Source organism: Pieris rapae, chromosome 13 (genome assembly GCF_905147795.1).
Source record: "Pieris rapae chromosome 13, ilPieRapa1.1, whole genome shotgun sequence".
NCBI classification, from domain to species: domain Eukaryota; kingdom Metazoa; phylum Arthropoda; class Insecta; order Lepidoptera; family Pieridae; genus Pieris; species Pieris rapae.
In genome coordinates, this window is record NC_059521.1 from 565,993 (window position 1) to 582,911 (window position 16,919).

General features: G+C 34.0%; 3 protein-coding genes across 5 annotated transcripts in view; 2 read left to right on the forward strand and 1 right to left on the reverse strand.

Moving 5' to 3' along the window:
* Positions 1–4,475, forward strand: part of LOC111003488 (protein trapped in endoderm-1) — a 30,290-nt gene extending 25,815 nt beyond the window's left edge. Inside the window, exons 6-7 of one of the 2 annotated variants that reach the window (XM_022274011.2) lie at positions 2,508–2,722; positions 4,032–4,475. In XM_022274011.2, coding sequence (XP_022129703.1) covers positions 2,508–2,722; positions 4,032–4,401 — 585 coding nt within the window. In that variant the 3' untranslated portion in view covers positions 4,402–4,475. The remainder of the gene's footprint in view (positions 1–2,507; positions 2,723–4,031) is intronic. The other variant, XM_022274012.2, reaches the window with a different exon arrangement.
* A 2,015-nt stretch (positions 4,476–6,490) lies between these two features.
* Positions 6,491–7,658, forward strand: LOC111003447 (ATP synthase subunit d, mitochondrial). Its single transcript, XM_022273958.2, has 3 exons — positions 6,491–6,707; positions 6,921–7,139; positions 7,383–7,658. Exons 1-3 carry the CDS (start codon positions 6,589–6,591, stop codon positions 7,570–7,572), a joined length of 528 nt encoding a protein of 175 aa, XP_022129650.2. The 5' UTR covers positions 6,491–6,588; the 3' UTR covers positions 7,573–7,658.
* A 2,229-nt stretch (positions 7,659–9,887) lies between these two features.
* On the reverse strand, positions 9,888–16,892 carry LOC111003448 (ATP-dependent RNA helicase dbp2). Of its 2 annotated transcripts, XM_045630943.1 has the most exons (11): positions 16,718–16,892; positions 15,936–16,623; positions 15,661–15,723; positions 14,908–15,055; positions 14,645–14,763; positions 14,179–14,415; positions 13,891–14,047; positions 12,049–12,188; positions 11,474–11,576; positions 11,127–11,234; positions 9,888–10,969 (listed from the first exon to the last, which is right to left on the reverse strand). In XM_045630943.1, coding segments are annotated over exons 1-11 (2,007 nt in total). In that variant the 5' UTR covers positions 16,720–16,892; the 3' UTR covers positions 9,888–10,727. The 2 variants fall into 2 exon arrangements, with proteins under 2 accessions (XP_045486899.1, XP_022129651.1); XM_022273959.2 differs by lacking the exon at positions 15,661–15,723 and having other exon boundaries at positions 16,718–16,891.
* Between the last annotated feature and the right edge of the window lie 27 nt (positions 16,893–16,919).

Genomic DNA, 16,919 nt, shown 5'->3' on the forward strand with positions numbered 1-16,919 from the left:
CATAATTCTATGCGGTTTAAATTGACGGTTGATTATTTTTATTTAGCCGCTATGTAAATTCTTTATATTATTTGCGGTTTTAGATATATTCTCATTAAGAACATTAGAAGATTCATTTACATGAGAAAATATACTAATACATTTATACATTGCAATTGCAATTAGTTAAGTAAAAACAAGTAAAACAAGGCAAGTAACAGAAGACTTATTAGGTAAAAAGACAGTAATTATTTTTTTACAATTACACAACACACAAAAAATAACAAAATAAAACAACAACAATTAATAATAATAAAAGTAATTTCACTGACATCTATTATTTATTGTCAGTTGTTGAATTTTGATTGCTTATTTATCGATATTTATAATAAAAACCTTTCCGGTTCTAAATCTCAAACTAAACGTCAGAATCACATACACATGACATATGTCAAATGTGTTTATAACAATATAAATACATTAGGCATGTAGTTCTGAACTATACAGAAGAAACTAGCTTTTATTAAAATGATGGCTACCCTTTTCATCTATACAGAATGATGTAGCGGGCATAATTCACAAACAAACAACGCAAAAGCAAGGGAGGCTAGAATTAGTTCGTTGCACCAACAGATTTATTAAGAGATTAAGAATTATGTTTATGAAAACATCTGAATGGTCTTTTGTTTAGAAACTATAACATGAATATTATAAAATTAACTATTTAAAATATTAGTTTTAAACAATTGAACTTGATTTATAATAATTGTTAAAGCTAAGGGAACATTTGTTAGCAAAAATAAGCAATTAGTAAACAGATCCGTGTTGGCCTAGTGGCTTGAGCGTGTGACTCTCACTCTTCAGATCGTAGGTTCGATCACCGGCTGTGAAGGTAAAGGAAAACATCGTGAGAATACGAGTATACCTTACATCCAAAACTCAGGGGTGTCAGGCACAGGCTGATCGCCTACATGCTTATTGCAAAACAAATGATCACAAAGCAGATACAGAATCTGAAGCACGGAGCTAAAAAGCAAGTGCTACCGGTTGTTATATTATTATTATTAAAGTTTTAAAATTTTATACAGAATTATTTATCATAGTATGTATTTCTAAAAAAACATTTCATCTTTTTTATTTACATATAAATAATAATAATTAAAAATAAATAAGAATGAATCTACACAAGCATTTTAAGCACCAATAATATTGCTTACAATTTTCTATCGGCGTAGAAGCCTACATAATTATACATAACAGCCGTAACGAAATAATTAAACAGCAAGCGAATGATGGATTACGAGGTTAGAAATTAGTATTAGTTCATTGCACTTCCACATTTATGATACACGTTTAATTGTACTGAATTAGGAAACGCTGTTTTGTCGTCTTTGAGTCAAAGGCGACCAGCGGTTTTTATTAAAAAGGTTCGAGGTATAACAGATAAACGAATACAGATTATAGGACATTTACATAATATGCTTAATCATTTTGCACAGTAAATCTAGTCGAGAAAATTAATATTTATTTTGTAATTCTACAGCTAACATAAATTATATGTGTATAACAAAAACAGATAAAGTAAATATGGAATATATACAAAAAGGTTCAAATATATAATATATTTTAATATCTATTTACCATCATCACTCAAGGCTTATTGAAAGGGCCTTCAAAAAACATCAACTACATGCGTAATTTTTTTGTTCAAGCATACCTACGCCCTCTATTGACTGATAAAGACGAGACGAATAATACATTTTGAAATCGGTTCAGTCAGATTTTTAACAGGAAATTATTTATTATTATTAGTCTATTAGTCCAACAGTGAATTTAAATTAATTTTTTGTCAGTTTTAGACCTGTTTCAGACGAGAACTGTCAAAAAACGTAACAACACTCAAAACAAACAAACGATAAAATGATGTATTTTTACATATCTTTGTAGATTAAACAAATGAACAACAATTCTTAAAAAAGCATATTGCCCATAATCTGTCAAAACTACTGTAATGGCCTACTAAACCTCCGCCTCCGCTTCTACTTTGAGGCACCATTTAATTATTAAACATTAGATTCGTAGCGTACGTTTCCGTTGCCCAAGTTATTATTCGTGTTAATATAATGGGCGTTTACGTGTTAACGACTTAACTATGTGAGGTCCTTTGTCAACTCAACGAGTGCATGAAAACTTTAATAGTTTGGATCCTGTGTAATAGATGTTAACTGATATGAATTATTAAAACGTGTAACTATTGTCTATTACAAGATGAGTCGAATAAGCTTAGGAATGGCCATATTTTTTGTTTTATACAAACGCATATTTTTAAAAGAGTGAATGTGGTGTTACTTACACCCTTCTTCTGCGCACGAAACTGCCTTTTGGAAGGGGCAACTAGAATCATCTTTATATTTTATTTAACATTCAAAAGTGCCACTTTACGTAGTCTAATTGGAATAAATGATTTGATTTGACAGAATATTCAAGTCTATAACCCAACTAAGCTGATGAGTAATTATTTATTCCAGGTGCCATCACTACTGGAAGTGTGGGGTAAATTGGGTTTAGACCAAAACACATTTTCATGCACAATCCTACCGAAGGACGGTCATAGTCCCAAGAAGTACTTGTTCGTGTTCGGATTCGCATTGCCTTGTGTTGTGATAATTGTATCATACTCGTGCATCTACTGGCGCGTACGCGAGAGCAAACGGAAGCTGGAGGGACGAAGGTGTGTATGTGGGTGTGTATTGCATGGCTTTATAATGATTTCGTATTACAATTTTTATTTAACATAAACTGTAATTTGTTCACCTTGGTTTGAGGTGTCTCAAATTAGATGTATGTAGGAAATAAAAAGTATTGATGCAGTATCCTATTGTAAAAAACTTAAGTGGACAAGTGCACAAGGTGGAAATGTCCACTATTGAAAAGAAAGAGATGATCTCTCTATCGTCCCTGTCTCGCGGTTGGTAAAAGCGTAAAAAATGTGTGATAATAATTTTGCCTCATTTAGTTCTTAAAACAATACTATCTACAATATATACACTTGCCTATTTTTCACGTTCTCCAATCAGCTACATTTCTAATCTTGAGCATTTTTGTGTCAAGAAAGATTGGATTTCCCGCCAACTTCTCTTAGCTCATTATCCCTCCGTGCAACAGCGTCTCTTTTCCCTGGTCTCCCTTTCTATATTACCTATGTATGTTGTCCTCTTTGGTTTTTATTGCAATGTGAATATTTGTTTCATCTTGTCCTTTGAAATAAAATTAAATTTGCTAAGATAGGTGTACAATTAGATATATTAATTATAAAAATGCGCTCAATCAGCTACTTATAAATGGGCTGCATGCAAATGTCAAATGTCAAAATTAATAAATTTTTATAATGTTAGATAATATTTCCATTTTAAATTCAGAATACTAAATTCCATTCCTCGAATCCGTGATGCCGAAAGAAAACAATGGAAATACACCTGTCTACTTGTTTCTCAAGTATTTTGGCGTCTCTGACGTCGCGTCGTGTAAATATGTTCCGTGTCTTCCGTTTATAGACATAGTCACGATGTTGTACATTTTTAAAAGATAAAAATAGCGTATAATTGCTTATTATAGAGTAGACTTAGATTTACGTCTGTTTGAATTCAGCGAGTTTAAAACGCTTAAAACGCACTTTAAAAGTTGCTTAGTACGCTTAACCTGCTTGAGACGCGGATGTTATGCCCCTTATACATGAGTAAATCAGCCTAATTGCACTCTTCCCATTACTCTTTCGTCTATTTCTGTCAAACTGTGTTTACGCTGTGAAAAGAGACAGATGATATTGATTGTTTTATTTTATATATATATATATATATATTTGTCATTTACCTTTTACCTAATTTAGTTACCTAGTTTAGTTTATGTATTATTGTATTTAAACATAATTTTAAATTTAACCGACGTTTCGTACGACGTAAAAAAGTGTTTTTCTTTAAATGTGTAAAAGTTATGTTAATAAAAGACAATACTAGTTTAGTACGGTCCATTTAATTAAATTCTCTTCGTTTCAGTAAACTTAGCGGCCAGACAGCGAAAGAAAAGGAAGAGGACTCGAGACTGACAACCCTTATGCTGACAATCTTCCTTTGTTTCTTGGCTTGTTTCCTTCCTCTCATGATCATGAATGTCGCTGATGATGGCATCCGATTCCCTTGGCTCCATATAATTGCATCTATCCTAGCATGGGCGTCCAGTGTCATAAATCCCCTAATCTACGCCGCGACCAATAGACAATATAGAGCGGCGTATGGCAACCTTCTAAAAATTTGCCGGAATAACCCTGTGACGAAACGCACGACTTGGGGAAGTCGAACCGTCGGCCAATCGTCGAATTCTCCGCATTATGTTGAGAAACGTAATGACAAACCGACGAAATTATAACATGACATATCTTATGTAACATAAACAATTGTTATGAATCTGTCGGGAAAAATAAGTTGGCCGTACAACATGCGCCAAATTGCGTGTTGGTTGGACTTGGACTAAAAATCTTTGCAAATTATGAAAGATTGCATATATTTATAATTGCGATTGTCTTGGGTCGATTTTTATTATAATTGTATATAAACTGAATATTCTGAAATTTAATATAGGTAAGCAAAATCAAGTAACGCACGTCAAAAACGACAAATTAAAAATTTCAGTTGACGATTGATGCTACGGACGTCCAGAGACACGTTTCTGCCATCTGTCAAATAGTTGTCGGATTTTGACAGATTGAAATAGATTCATAGACAAACAGTGACATTTGAATACAGTGTGGATAATGTATATATCTAGTTGTGTATAAGTTTTAAATGTAAATATCTACTTGCAATGGGGCACCAAAGTCTATTTATCGGTTTAATTTATACTCATTAATGTAATATGAAACTATTTGTAAGAGTTTTAAAATATGGTTAAGGTTGCACCAGTGGCGTAGAGTTTAAAGTTTTTAAAAACATTCCTCGTAAAATGATTTGATGATTGTGAATATGGATTAATGGGACCATGTGTGTGCTTAACTTTATATCAAAAATATAACTTATCTGCATTTTCAATTGTGTGATTGTTCTGGTGTTTTTGACGCTAGATACAAATTTAAATCATATAACTATCATTTGACTGATTTCAGAAATCATAGGTCAGTAAAATCCTTATTTAAAATTTTGTTAAAAGTGTAAAGTAACAGTTAACTCTTAATGACTGAGGATGGCTATTAATGTAATTTAATGACATTAAAATATTGTTATGCGAATTTTTTATCAGCAGCTGATTTTGATGATAGACTGAATAGAAAGTTAATTACTTTTAATTGCATTTTACACATCTATGAATATGAATATGTAAATGTTTAATAACTTATTTGTATCAAATATCAATCAATGTTTATATTTTTAATATACCAAAGTCAATTAAAACAATAATTGGAATAATGTTGTTTTTGTTTACCTATTCCTTAATAGATTGGTAGTCACATACGCGCGAGGTCGCTCTGGAGCGTTTCTAAAAATTATAAATTTATTTTTTTATTAAAATTTATATGAAACTTGCCGCAGTCTGTCGGTCTACGGAGTCTTACGGAGAGAATAAAGAAATTGTTGAATTTGCGTTCCCTAATTGCCATTGTTTCAAATTCAATATGATAAAAGCCAAGAGGCTGATTGCAGATGGAAAAATAAAAAATAGAAGTTATGGGATGTTCTATATTTTTATAAATCACAACCCATTTTTATCTTTGTTAAATTGATATATTTCTTCACAAACAACGGCAATTAATTTATATTCTTATAGAAAGGCTCATAGGAAAAAATACATGCTCTCGTCGTAAAAGTCTGTTCTGAGTGACGTCTGTTTTCTTCTTTTCTAAGTGTCCTGTATTTATGTTGCCACATACATCAAAATCGTATAGAAAATACTACACCATATAGTATGTACACTTTAGTGCGTATCTACGATACGCTACAAAGTTTTATTTGACCGCTTCCAATGGTGATTTGCTTAAGACTACCTTAATATCTATTATTTGAGACTGGGAGCTAGACAATCCGTAAGCAGAATTCGTGAGAATACGCATGGGTTTTGGGGTTTGGGCTTTAAAGATTAGAAATATGTCTTGGTGTGTAACATATTTTCTTTTGTTTATGCCTTTCAATAACATTGTTACTGGTAGAGAGATAGCTTAAAGGTCTCGTTACCAGGCTATAAAATTATAAAAAACAGTTTTACTAGAATAATAATAAGATATTATATTACTTCTTAACATTATTTAAGAGGTATTATAAGTCCATTATAAAGTAGTATTGTACGGATGTACACAAACATAATTTACGTTTATCTCTTAAATAAACCTCAATAGATTTAACTTTATGCCAGTTACACTGTCATTAGTTTACGTTCTTTAATTCAATTTGTCTTCATGTACTCTACACTACTCTACTCTGCCTTGGAAATGCGTCAATGTCAGCGTTTGATTGTCAGTACTCACTTGTCACATTTTTAATTTTGTCAGCGGGTATAGGCAGCCTAGAATTTACCAACCAGTTAAATTTTAGTGTAACACCGAGATTGCACTATAATATTGTAATAATGGCGAAACGAATTACCCAAAGCTCAATTAACTGGGCTGCTATCGCTGAAAGAGTGCCGCCTAATCAAAAATCCAACTTGTCTGCTTTTAAAATGAAGTCAGACTCTTACCTCAGAAGGTTAGTTTTGACACGATTGTTACATAATTTTTCTGATCATCTGTTATCGTTATTCACTTTTATATAAATGGAAGATAGATAATTAAAAAAAAACGTAGCTTTCGACTTTAATGACTGATACAGATAAATCGATTTGTAAACCAATAAAGTATGAACCTGGTACCAATTTGGCAATTAGCTATAACTAATAGCTGATTTGCTTATTAATTTCAGAGTTTTAGCTAACCCTCCTGAGCCGCCTAAGATTAATTGGTCTCTATACAAATCTGCGATCACTGTCCCTGGCATGGTAGACAACTTTCAGAAACAATATGAAGCTTTGAAGATTCCTTACCCAGCGGACACAGTCACCTCTCAAATTGATAGTCAATGGGTGCAGATTCAAAAGGAAATTGAAGCTTTTATTAGCCAATCTAACGCTAACATTGCTAAGTATGTATACTGTTAAGTTTTTCCTATCAATTGTACTATTGTTAATTTTTTATATTCCATTTTCACTATTACCATATTATATATAATATATTCATCCTGTCAATATTACCACATTTGGTAGTTCTTAAAACTTTTATTACTTAAAAGTTTATATTCTACAGTATGAAATGATTATAAGTACACTGTGTACTTATGTAAATCCATACCTTTTAAATAACTGTTTATTCATATAAAATATTTCAGGTATGAAAAGGAAGTTGCTGAAACAAAGGCTCTATTGCCATATGCCCAGATGACAATGGAGGACTTCCGTGATGCTTACCCAGAAATGGCTCTCGATCCCATAAACAAACCTACCTTCTGGCCCCATGAACCTGAAGACCAGATTGACTATGTTGACCCAGAGGACAACAAAGCAGCACCAGCTCATTAAATATTGTTTTAAATTAATTTCCAACAATAAATGTAAAGATCATGTATGTGTATTTATCATGTAGGAATAAAATTATTTGAAATCAAGTGTTTTTATTAATGCTTTATGCAGATGTATGATCTCATGGAATAAATAAATACAATCTTTTGAGATCAGATAGTAATGAATCTCTGGTGGTATTGGTGTTGTCATCGTCAAGACTTGGCGAAGATATAGTTGGCTGCTTTGATAAATTTTAGTTTGGTTCAGAAGGTGTATAGTATGTATGTGGACAACACTGAAAATTTTTAGAACTGGCCAGTTAATAACAATGCTAATTTTTTTTGAATTTCAATGTTAGAACTCTTTGGTAACCTAATGTAGTATATTGCATTCATTGTTTTTGGGAATTGGCGGTAAATCTAAAACTTGTTACACGTGACAATGAACTTAATACGAGAAAATATTCGGTTAATGATTTATTAGGCCTTTTATTGTGGGCTCACTCAAAAACAAAGCTATTTGGCTGCGATTAGTATTTTTTTATGAAGCCTCATCTCTTGCCATTATTAACAATTGGTTTAAGCGTGGTCGTAGCAATCCTAATGATGATCCGCGTGATGGCGTCCTTTAACAGGGACCGCTGAATAACATCAGTGCTGTGCGACGCATGATAGAGGCATATAAGAGACATATCAGCCATCTATAATTTAAAATGTAGGGAATCTCTGAGAGATAAATTCAAGGAAATTAATATACTTACCTTTCCCTCGCAATATATTTATGAAAATATTATGTTTGTATACAAAAATAGTGATAAATATACTAGATTAGAACATACGCACAATGTCAATACTCGGAACAAACGCAGGCTGCAATTTCCCCGTACTAGACTATGTAAAGTTAGTAATTCTTTTTTGGGAAAAGGGATACTCTTCTTTAATAAAATCCCAGAGGCTCTTTTATCTCTGCCTTTTAATAAATTTAAGAAATGTATTAAAGAAAAGCTGTGTAAAAAGGCTTACTATAAAGTTATTGATTATCTAGGGACTAGTGCTGGGCAGGCTACCTCTAATTAATTTGACATATTTGTTTTAAATATTGTTTGATGATTTGCTTTTTTTAAAGAATACCGAGAGTTTTTTACGCCGGCTTATTCTCTCGGCCTACACCCTCTGTCTTCTTTGCCGATTAGTAGGGATGCCTACAGGTTCGAATTGATTGACGTGGAATAAGTGATACCTTGATGATCTTATGTTCCAAAATAAACGTATTTTATTTCAGCAGATACGGGCAAGTCTGGGTATTGTTACGAGTTAAATTAATAAAAATATAATTAGTCGTCAGGAAGCTTTGTACCAGATGGATTACCACGACAATGTTGCTGCGCACTCCGCAAAACGGACTGTTGAATATTTGACAATGGCAGACGTGGAGATAATGAATCATCCGCCAAACAGTCTTGACCTGGCGCTCTGCGACTTTCATTTATTTACCTTAAGATATACTTTTTATATGAGTGGCTTTAAATCTATTATCAAATCACAGAAATAAGTCATTTTTAATTGCTTGCAGAGGGTCTTCTTATTCTTCTTGAAGTCTTGTTGATTTTTATAGCAGCAGCACGTAAATTATAATTCTCTGCCAACACTGAGAAGGCAATTTATCTTCGTCTTCTGTAATCTCATTACCAGCACAGGAGTTTAAAAGGGCATCTGGTTGATGTCGATTTTATTAGTTAGATTATTATTTTATTTCTTTCTGTATAATATATCGCCTAGGACAATAAGAAAATGTCACCTTTCAACTGTTCCATTCCAAGTCATCTTTATATTTAGTATTTACACGAATTTTAGAATATAAAAATCTACGGTTGAATTACCCTATTTGACGCTCAGACATAAGCTAAGCTAATCGAAAGAGACTAAACTCTGATAATTTGAGATCTCGTCATGTTACGCTTAGAGATTTATCTAAAACTAGCGACCCGCCCCGACTTCGCACGGCTGCAATGCTGATACTAAATACACTACAGAAAATCTGTGAACGTTGTATATAAAAATGTGGGTTATCCATAAAAGATAGACATATACCGCAAGAAAATCCGTTGCGTAGTTTCGAAGATTTAAGCATACAAAGGGATATAGGGACAGAGAAAGCGACTTTGTTTTATATGTAGTGAAAAAAAAAAATGTAGTAAAAAAAAGTGCACGAGACTCGCCAGATCAGGTTTGTATTACCTTAACTGGCCTTAAAGCAAATTTAAAATAAAATTGCACCTCACATTGTAAATCAGTAAGGATTTTGAAGTAATTTAAAAGTGAAATAAAACACTGTTAAGGTATAATTAATTTAATTGCACATTATCAATACTGAGTCAGCAGGAATGTCTATTACACTGTTAATCTGAGAATTTAAAATTGACATCTACAGTATCTAACTAACCCTAATGTTAAAAATAAAGTAAAATTCCTTGATAAATGGGTGCTAAATAAAACTACACTAGGCCCACATTCAGATTCTAAAGATACAATCGAGTTTTGAACATTGCCACTAATGAAATACACAAGAAAAATTGCTGCTTCTTCATGTTTGAAAGTCCTAGAAATCTATGAAATGATCAATATTTTGGCATCACCACAGATCCCGTACATCACATGTATATTTAAACAGAGACATTATAGGCTAAGCCTAGAATAGATAACAGATAGATTTTCTTTAAATTGAGTTTATTTTTAATACATTAGGGAGCGTTCAAGTGTTACGTAACGCAATTTAGGGGGGAGGGGGGATCTTGTAAAACGTTACGGTGCGTTACGTAACATTTTTTATTTATCAAAAAAAGAGCCCTCTTTTAATTCGTATGAAATAAAAAGTACATTATATTACCTGAGAATGACTGGGACATGGCAGAGCTGCACAAACTTATTCGTAATTAGTCTGTATACGCCTGCGTCAACGGCAAGAAAAACAATACGGTGCGTTACATGGGAGCTTCTCAAATCTTCAAATATTGCGTTACGTATTACTTGAAAGCTCACTTAGACCCTTCTTCCATATTAAAATTAATCTGAATTTGGTTTAAATTTTGCAATGATGAATGAAACCAATTAGTCCTTCACGGTTTTGGACTTCCATTTGGCAAAATTTTAAAAATCTCTTAGAGCAGAGTAAATCTATTGAGCCTGCTGCTGCCCATACATATTATAATAACTACTCGGCTGGTATCCTTGCGTCTGATCAGGGAAGCCCTGCTGTCCCTGATCGAAGCTTTGACCGAACCCGCCGCGACCACGCCCCCTGCCACGCCCGCGGAAAGACTCACGGCTCTGGTCACGCCCAAAGCTCTGGCGCTGGAATCCGTCTTCCCTGTTGAAACTGGATTGGCCATTTGAGTCGTTGTTGTCCCATCTTGAGCCTGTAAAATAATATGACTTTTTTAAGAAAATAAAAATATTATGGATAAATAAATTAAGATACAAAATTCTATATGTCTCTTGTTTACATGAGCAACATATTTAGGTACAAGCAAATATCATAATTCATCATACTTAAACTTAAAATAGGGCCCATACCTCTGGTCTCCGGTCTACCTCCCCTGCTCCCCCTGCCTCCATCCCTTCCCCTGCCGCGACCACGCCCAGAGTCACTATCACGATCACGGTACCGACTTCCGCCACGACCTGTGAAATGTACCTTTTAAAACTATTTGTTGCGAGTCTATGACAACAAATTCAATCATTAGCCGATGATATAAGTAAAATTTGCTAGACTCTAGAATTTACATCAGACATAACTCGCGAAGGTCTTGATATTAAAATACACAAAATATAAATTTAAAACAGTATAAAGTGTATTTATAATTTTATTTATTTATTTATTTCGTAATCCTACAGCTAAATTAAATTTTTAATATACTCACTGAATCCCTTTCCTTTGAAACCTGTGCCGCACTGCGCCAGTTCCATCAATCTAGGGTTCACCACTTGATTTGCTTCTGACAACACTGACATTAGGTCCTTAGCCTGTAAGCGATATATTTTACGATTCTCAATATTTCTGAAATACTTTTGTAATAAATACGTTTCCGCCTTCGTACCTAATATAAATGAAATTATATTTGTTTCGAGAATAAAACCTACTTGCAAATTGCGATTGTGGAAGCATGTCCTCTAATGACAGTGTTTTGGTAAACTATTCTTGATTTGAGAACTGGCAGTAAATGTAAAATTAGAAGCATTCAATGTATATTTCTTTTTTGTCGTTCATAAGTGTACATTATGTTGCCTACATGAAATAATATAAATGATTTTTGAATTTGAATTATATTAATAATATAATATAATAAAATCGAATCATTGTTTAGCTAGTTTGTAATTATTATTTTTCAACAGACTGCGAACCCCTTTTAAAACTAATTCGGATCCTCCCATTCTAATAATATTTTTACAACTAGATGGATACCACAAGGTTTAATTTTTTCCGAATGTTACACACCTTGGCCGAATTATTAGGCGTGAAGAGCGTGTACGCTGTCCCGGTGTTGTGCGAGCGTCCCGTGCGTCCGATTCTGTGCACGTAGTCCTCAGAATTGTTTGGATAGTCGTAGTTTATCACGAACTTCACATCCTCGACGTCTACCCGACCCAGCATTTATTGAATTAATGGTACATAAACGGGAAATTGTTTTTGAAGGAAGAGTTTAAAATATAAAAATTTTAAGAGAAATAACCAAGAATTATTGTCACGTGTTAAATTAGATTTACAATGAAGGTTAGTAGGTATGTTTTACCTACCTTAATATCGGCTGTGGCTACAAATATCACTAGCCTAGCACACATTTTTGTATGGTCTGTGTGGAAAGAGAACTGGGTGAAATATGAAGCTAAATCACATTTTTGTTGATAATTGTCGAATCGTTTTGATATTTCACAAGTTAAATTAAAAAGTAATTCACACACCACACCGGTTCTCTTTCAACAAAAACTTGATCCAAGTTAAGGCTAGGCTACCTTTTACCCTCATCTAAAAGTGAAAACCGCGACTAAAAGAATCATGCGTTCATAGGAAAACTCGTCCTTCAAGCCAAACTAAAAATCAAAGCAAATAATTACCTCAGTGCTCGTGGAGTCGAAGACTGAGTATTGTATTGCCCATCAGTTCCGGAGTGTTGTCGGCCAAGAGCAACTAACGGTGTGCTGACTTTATTCACTACTTTGTCAGGTGGCGTAGGGTTCAAATCTCGCATGACATTTAACAAAGCATATTGCTCGGCTGTTTCTATGGTAACCGTTCTAAAGAACCCTATTACACTATCCATTAAGAGGCAGCATGCTACTACAGTGTGCGCTGACAGATTAATTACGCTGTCAATAATCGAATTTCTATCAATCTAACTGAAGTCAGCAACACACCGTTAATTTAGCCATGTTCTCTGCACGCATGCGCCTCTGCAATGAAAATTGAGAATAATGCTGAGTCAGTCATGGAAATTTCTCGAGGCGCAATGAACTTTCCGATAAAGCCCAACGCTCACTTGATCCATTGCTTTATCTCAACCGTATTCCAGTATCCAGCATTAACTGAATGGTAAATACTGGAAGTACGTTTTTGGCACCAATGAAAAAGCTTCAGCTCAATTTTTTCTGTGGACTTGAGTGCGGAGACATACAGGATATGAAAATCTGACGATGTGCTGTCACAATCTATTGCTTTCTGGAGCTGACAGATATTTTGTCACATTTATTTAGACTAGTTCAATCATAAAACAGAAGTGAAAGCGATAGAAGGTATCCACAGAAAAATAGTTTCATTTCCTTCATTGGCATCAAGGATATCACAGGGCTCAACACTGCGGCCACTTTTATTTATAACGTATAGCAATGGACAACAATATCCCCGCTACGCTCCTGACACCTCTTTGACCTGAATAACACCCCGGTAGTACAGAGCGAGATGATTTATCGAAATTTGATGGCGTTATAAGGGTAAAAAACCTCGCATCTGTTCTCATAAGAATCTTTTGTTTGATGCCTCTCTCGTTTAACATCGAAATACTGCAAACCTTCTCTCACCCTACCTATCATTGGCCCTTACACTTATCACCATAAAGGTTTACAGATATTCCAAAGTATGCTATAATTTATGGCGGGATTTATTTCACCACCCTGTGATTTCAATTGTTGGTGGCACAAACATAAGATAATGACTTCTGGGCAAGTACATTTATACAATTCATTAACAAAAACATAAAGGGGCCTTCTGTGTTGTAAGAGAAAAGAAATAATTTCACATTGAACTTCTTTCCTAACTCTTCGCTTGAAGATTTCTCTCACTTACCGAGTCCTCTAGCCGCTACGTCGGTAGCGACTAATATTGCCCCCGGGTTTTGCCTGAATTGTCCTAAAACGTAATCTCTGTCCTGTTGGTTTTTATCGCCGTGAATGGCGAGTGCGTGCCAACCCGCTCGGTTAATGGTTTTTGTTATGTCATCCACCTACATTAGAAATCTTTTGCTATACATATATAAAATTTAAAAAAAAATGTATTTCATCGTAAGATACAGATGTATGGAACTCTCTACTGAATTTAGTAATTAACCTTGTCAATCCAAAACTAAAACCTTACCTTTCTCTTTGTTTCTGCAAATATAATGGTTTTAGTCTCCTCTTCCGATGAAATCTCATTAAGAAGAGTGAGCAGTTTATCATTTTTCTCCCATTCCTCACACACATCGACAATTTGTAGAATGTTGTGGTTAGCAGATAGAGAAAGTGAACCAATGTTGATCTGTATGTAATCTACGAGGAATTCTTCAGCTAAGTTTTGAACCTCTTTAGGCCATGTTGCGGACCACATCAGAACCTGTTTGAAACAAAAAAGGAACAATAAAGTAAAATAATTTCTGAACACACAAAACGGGACTTCATTCAAAACAACCATTAATTTGTAATGGCACATACATTTCTTATATTCTAAATAGATTTAAAAAATGTAATGGCTCTCCAGTATAATTTTTAATTAACTATTAAAACAATAATTTATTTGCTTTTTATCTTTAAAGTTCTATTTCATTATTACATTAAGTGCTTACCTGTCGGTCTGGCCGTATTTGCTCAATGATCTTTCTTATTTGTGGCTCAAAACCCATGTCCAACATCCTATCTGCTTCATCCAACACCAGATATGTACAGCGTTGTAGATTTGTTGTATCTGAAATAACATATTAATAACAGCCATTAATATTTATAATAATATAAAATTATTTATTTATTTTTCTCCCATATAACATTTACAACAATAAATAAGATATAATATATAATGCCAATAAAAATACTGAAACCATAGATTACATACTTTTTTCCAAGAAATCAATAAGTCTTCCTGGTGTTGCAATGACAATCTCAACTCCCCGCTCCAACATTCTGCCCTGTGGCCCCTTTGGAGCTCCACCAAATATACAAGTATTGCGCACTTGAACATTTTGACCAAAATCTGTTGCCACCTGAAGAAAAAAAAATATGGTAAAATAATATTTGTATCATACTTTTAAATATGTTATGATTTAATTAGGAGATATCTTATCTTGCATAAATTGCCTTAAGTTGTTATGTACATGGAACACACAATAACTTTTAATTCAAAATATTTTAAAAAGAGCTCATGCATAATTATTATTGAAATTATATAAAAGGTATGAATGGAACAAAGGGCTTTTTACAAAACTAGCAACAATTAATTTTAATACTTTGTAAGTTTAATCAGTATTCAGAAATTGTATATTTTGTGCTGCAATTATAAATCTAGGTCACACTTGTTAAAGGTGAGGGGTTAGTTGCCAACTTATTAATAGTACTAATTATATTTGCCTACTTAAATTTAGAGATGAAGTGGTTATGAATGTAATTGGTAGTAATGACAAGAACATTAATAAGAAATGTATGAGTGATAAATGGAAACTACATCAAATTAAAAAGATAACTACTGTGCCAAATAGGATATGTTCAGAAAACTTATACATTCTTTGTCAAAGTTTTAAGATTCCTATCTGTTCTTGAACATAACCTGCCTGTGAGACTACCATCTACTAAAATATATAAATCAATTTACAACGTCCATGGGGCCTGGCATTCTGTCTCGGTCAACTGTGTCTCCATTCATGGATACCAAAGCCTTGGCGGCACAATGGAAAATAAATTATTTTAGTAAATTTGTTGTTAAACATGCAGACTTTATTATTATCTTATATATTATAAGGAACCAAAGTAAAGCTTCATGTAAATCTGTAATACTTAATTGCCCCATTTATTTTAATGGCATGCCTTATTTTATAAAAAAAATACAGTTAAAAAATATTTAGAATACAAATAAGCATAATAAAATACCTGTTGAATTTGCTGAGCAAGCTCCCTTGTAGGAGCTAGGACTAGAACAATTGGTCCCTCATCCCTTAATAATCTTGGCTGGTTAATAATGTGGACAATAGCTGGTAAAATGTATGCAAGAGTCTTTCCTGAACCCGTCTGTGCAATCCCAACCATGTCTCTTCCAGACAACGCAATTGGCCAACCTTGAGCTTGAATTGGTGTAGGATGTGGAAAGCCTTGCTTTAAAATTTCTTTCATTGCATAATCGGGAAAGCCACCTTCTTCAAAATATACACTTGGTGGAGGAACATCACGACCTTTAACTGTAATTTGATGCTGGCTTCTGTAAGCTTCCACTTCTGCCATCGAGCGCATTTGAACATTGGGGTGAGGATTGTAGAAATTCTTTTGAAATGGAGTAAGCGTAATCGTATCCCAGCGAATTTTACGAAGCGCTCCACCGGGTTGTTCATTCTTGAAATTGCTGCGGAAATCATCCCTGCCATCTCGGCCACCTCGATCGCGCCCACCAAATCCCCGGCTGCCTCCCCTGCCACTATCTCGTCCACCACGGCTGCCGCCGAATCTGTTTCCCCTGTCTTGAGACCGATCACTAGAACGACCTCCTCTAGACCCACCCCTGCCTCCACGACCGCCCCTGGGACCACCACGTCCTCCACCGCGCCCTCCACGTCTATCGTCGTACCTTTATTACCGACAAAGTGATATAAAAATTAGCAATGCATTTGAATACAATAAAAACGCCAACGCAACTCTAAGACCCATATTAAAAAACTTACATTTTCGATGAACACTATTTGAAACTTAAGAAAATCAAACTAACTTTTCACTACACACTTAGTAATAATATTATTGAGATTATTTAATCAATAGAAATGATTTTCGCCGACAAATGGAATCAGAACATAAATCTAAAATGCGTCCGCCATATTTATTTTGTATGTCAGTAACAACTAACAGTTTCTTAGATTTGACTTATGA

What these genes read in the sequence shown, in the direction of transcription:
- LOC111003447 (XM_022273958.2), top strand. Translation starts at nt 6,589, where the DNA reads ATGGCGAAACGAATTACCCAAAGCTCAATTAACTGGGCTGCTATCGCT. An exon ending in TCAGACTCTTACCTCAGAAG is followed by an intron (nt 6,708 to 6,920) that starts GTTAGTTTTGAC and finishes TATTAATTTCAG; the next exon opens with AGTTTTAGCTAACCCTCCTG. An exon ending in TCTAACGCTAACATTGCTAA is followed by an intron (nt 7,140 to 7,382) that starts GTATGTATACTG and finishes AAAATATTTCAG; the next exon opens with GTATGAAAAGGAAGTTGCTG.
- LOC111003448 (XM_045630943.1), bottom strand. An exon ending in AAATACGGCCAGACCGACAG is followed by an intron (nt 14,416 to 14,644) that starts GTAAGCACTTAA and finishes TGTTTCAAACAG; the next exon opens with GTTCTGATGTGGTCCGCAAC. An exon ending in TTGCAGAAACAAAGAGAAAG is followed by an intron (nt 14,048 to 14,178) that starts GTAAGGTTTTAG and finishes TTTCTAATGTAG; the next exon opens with GTGGATGACATAACAAAAAC.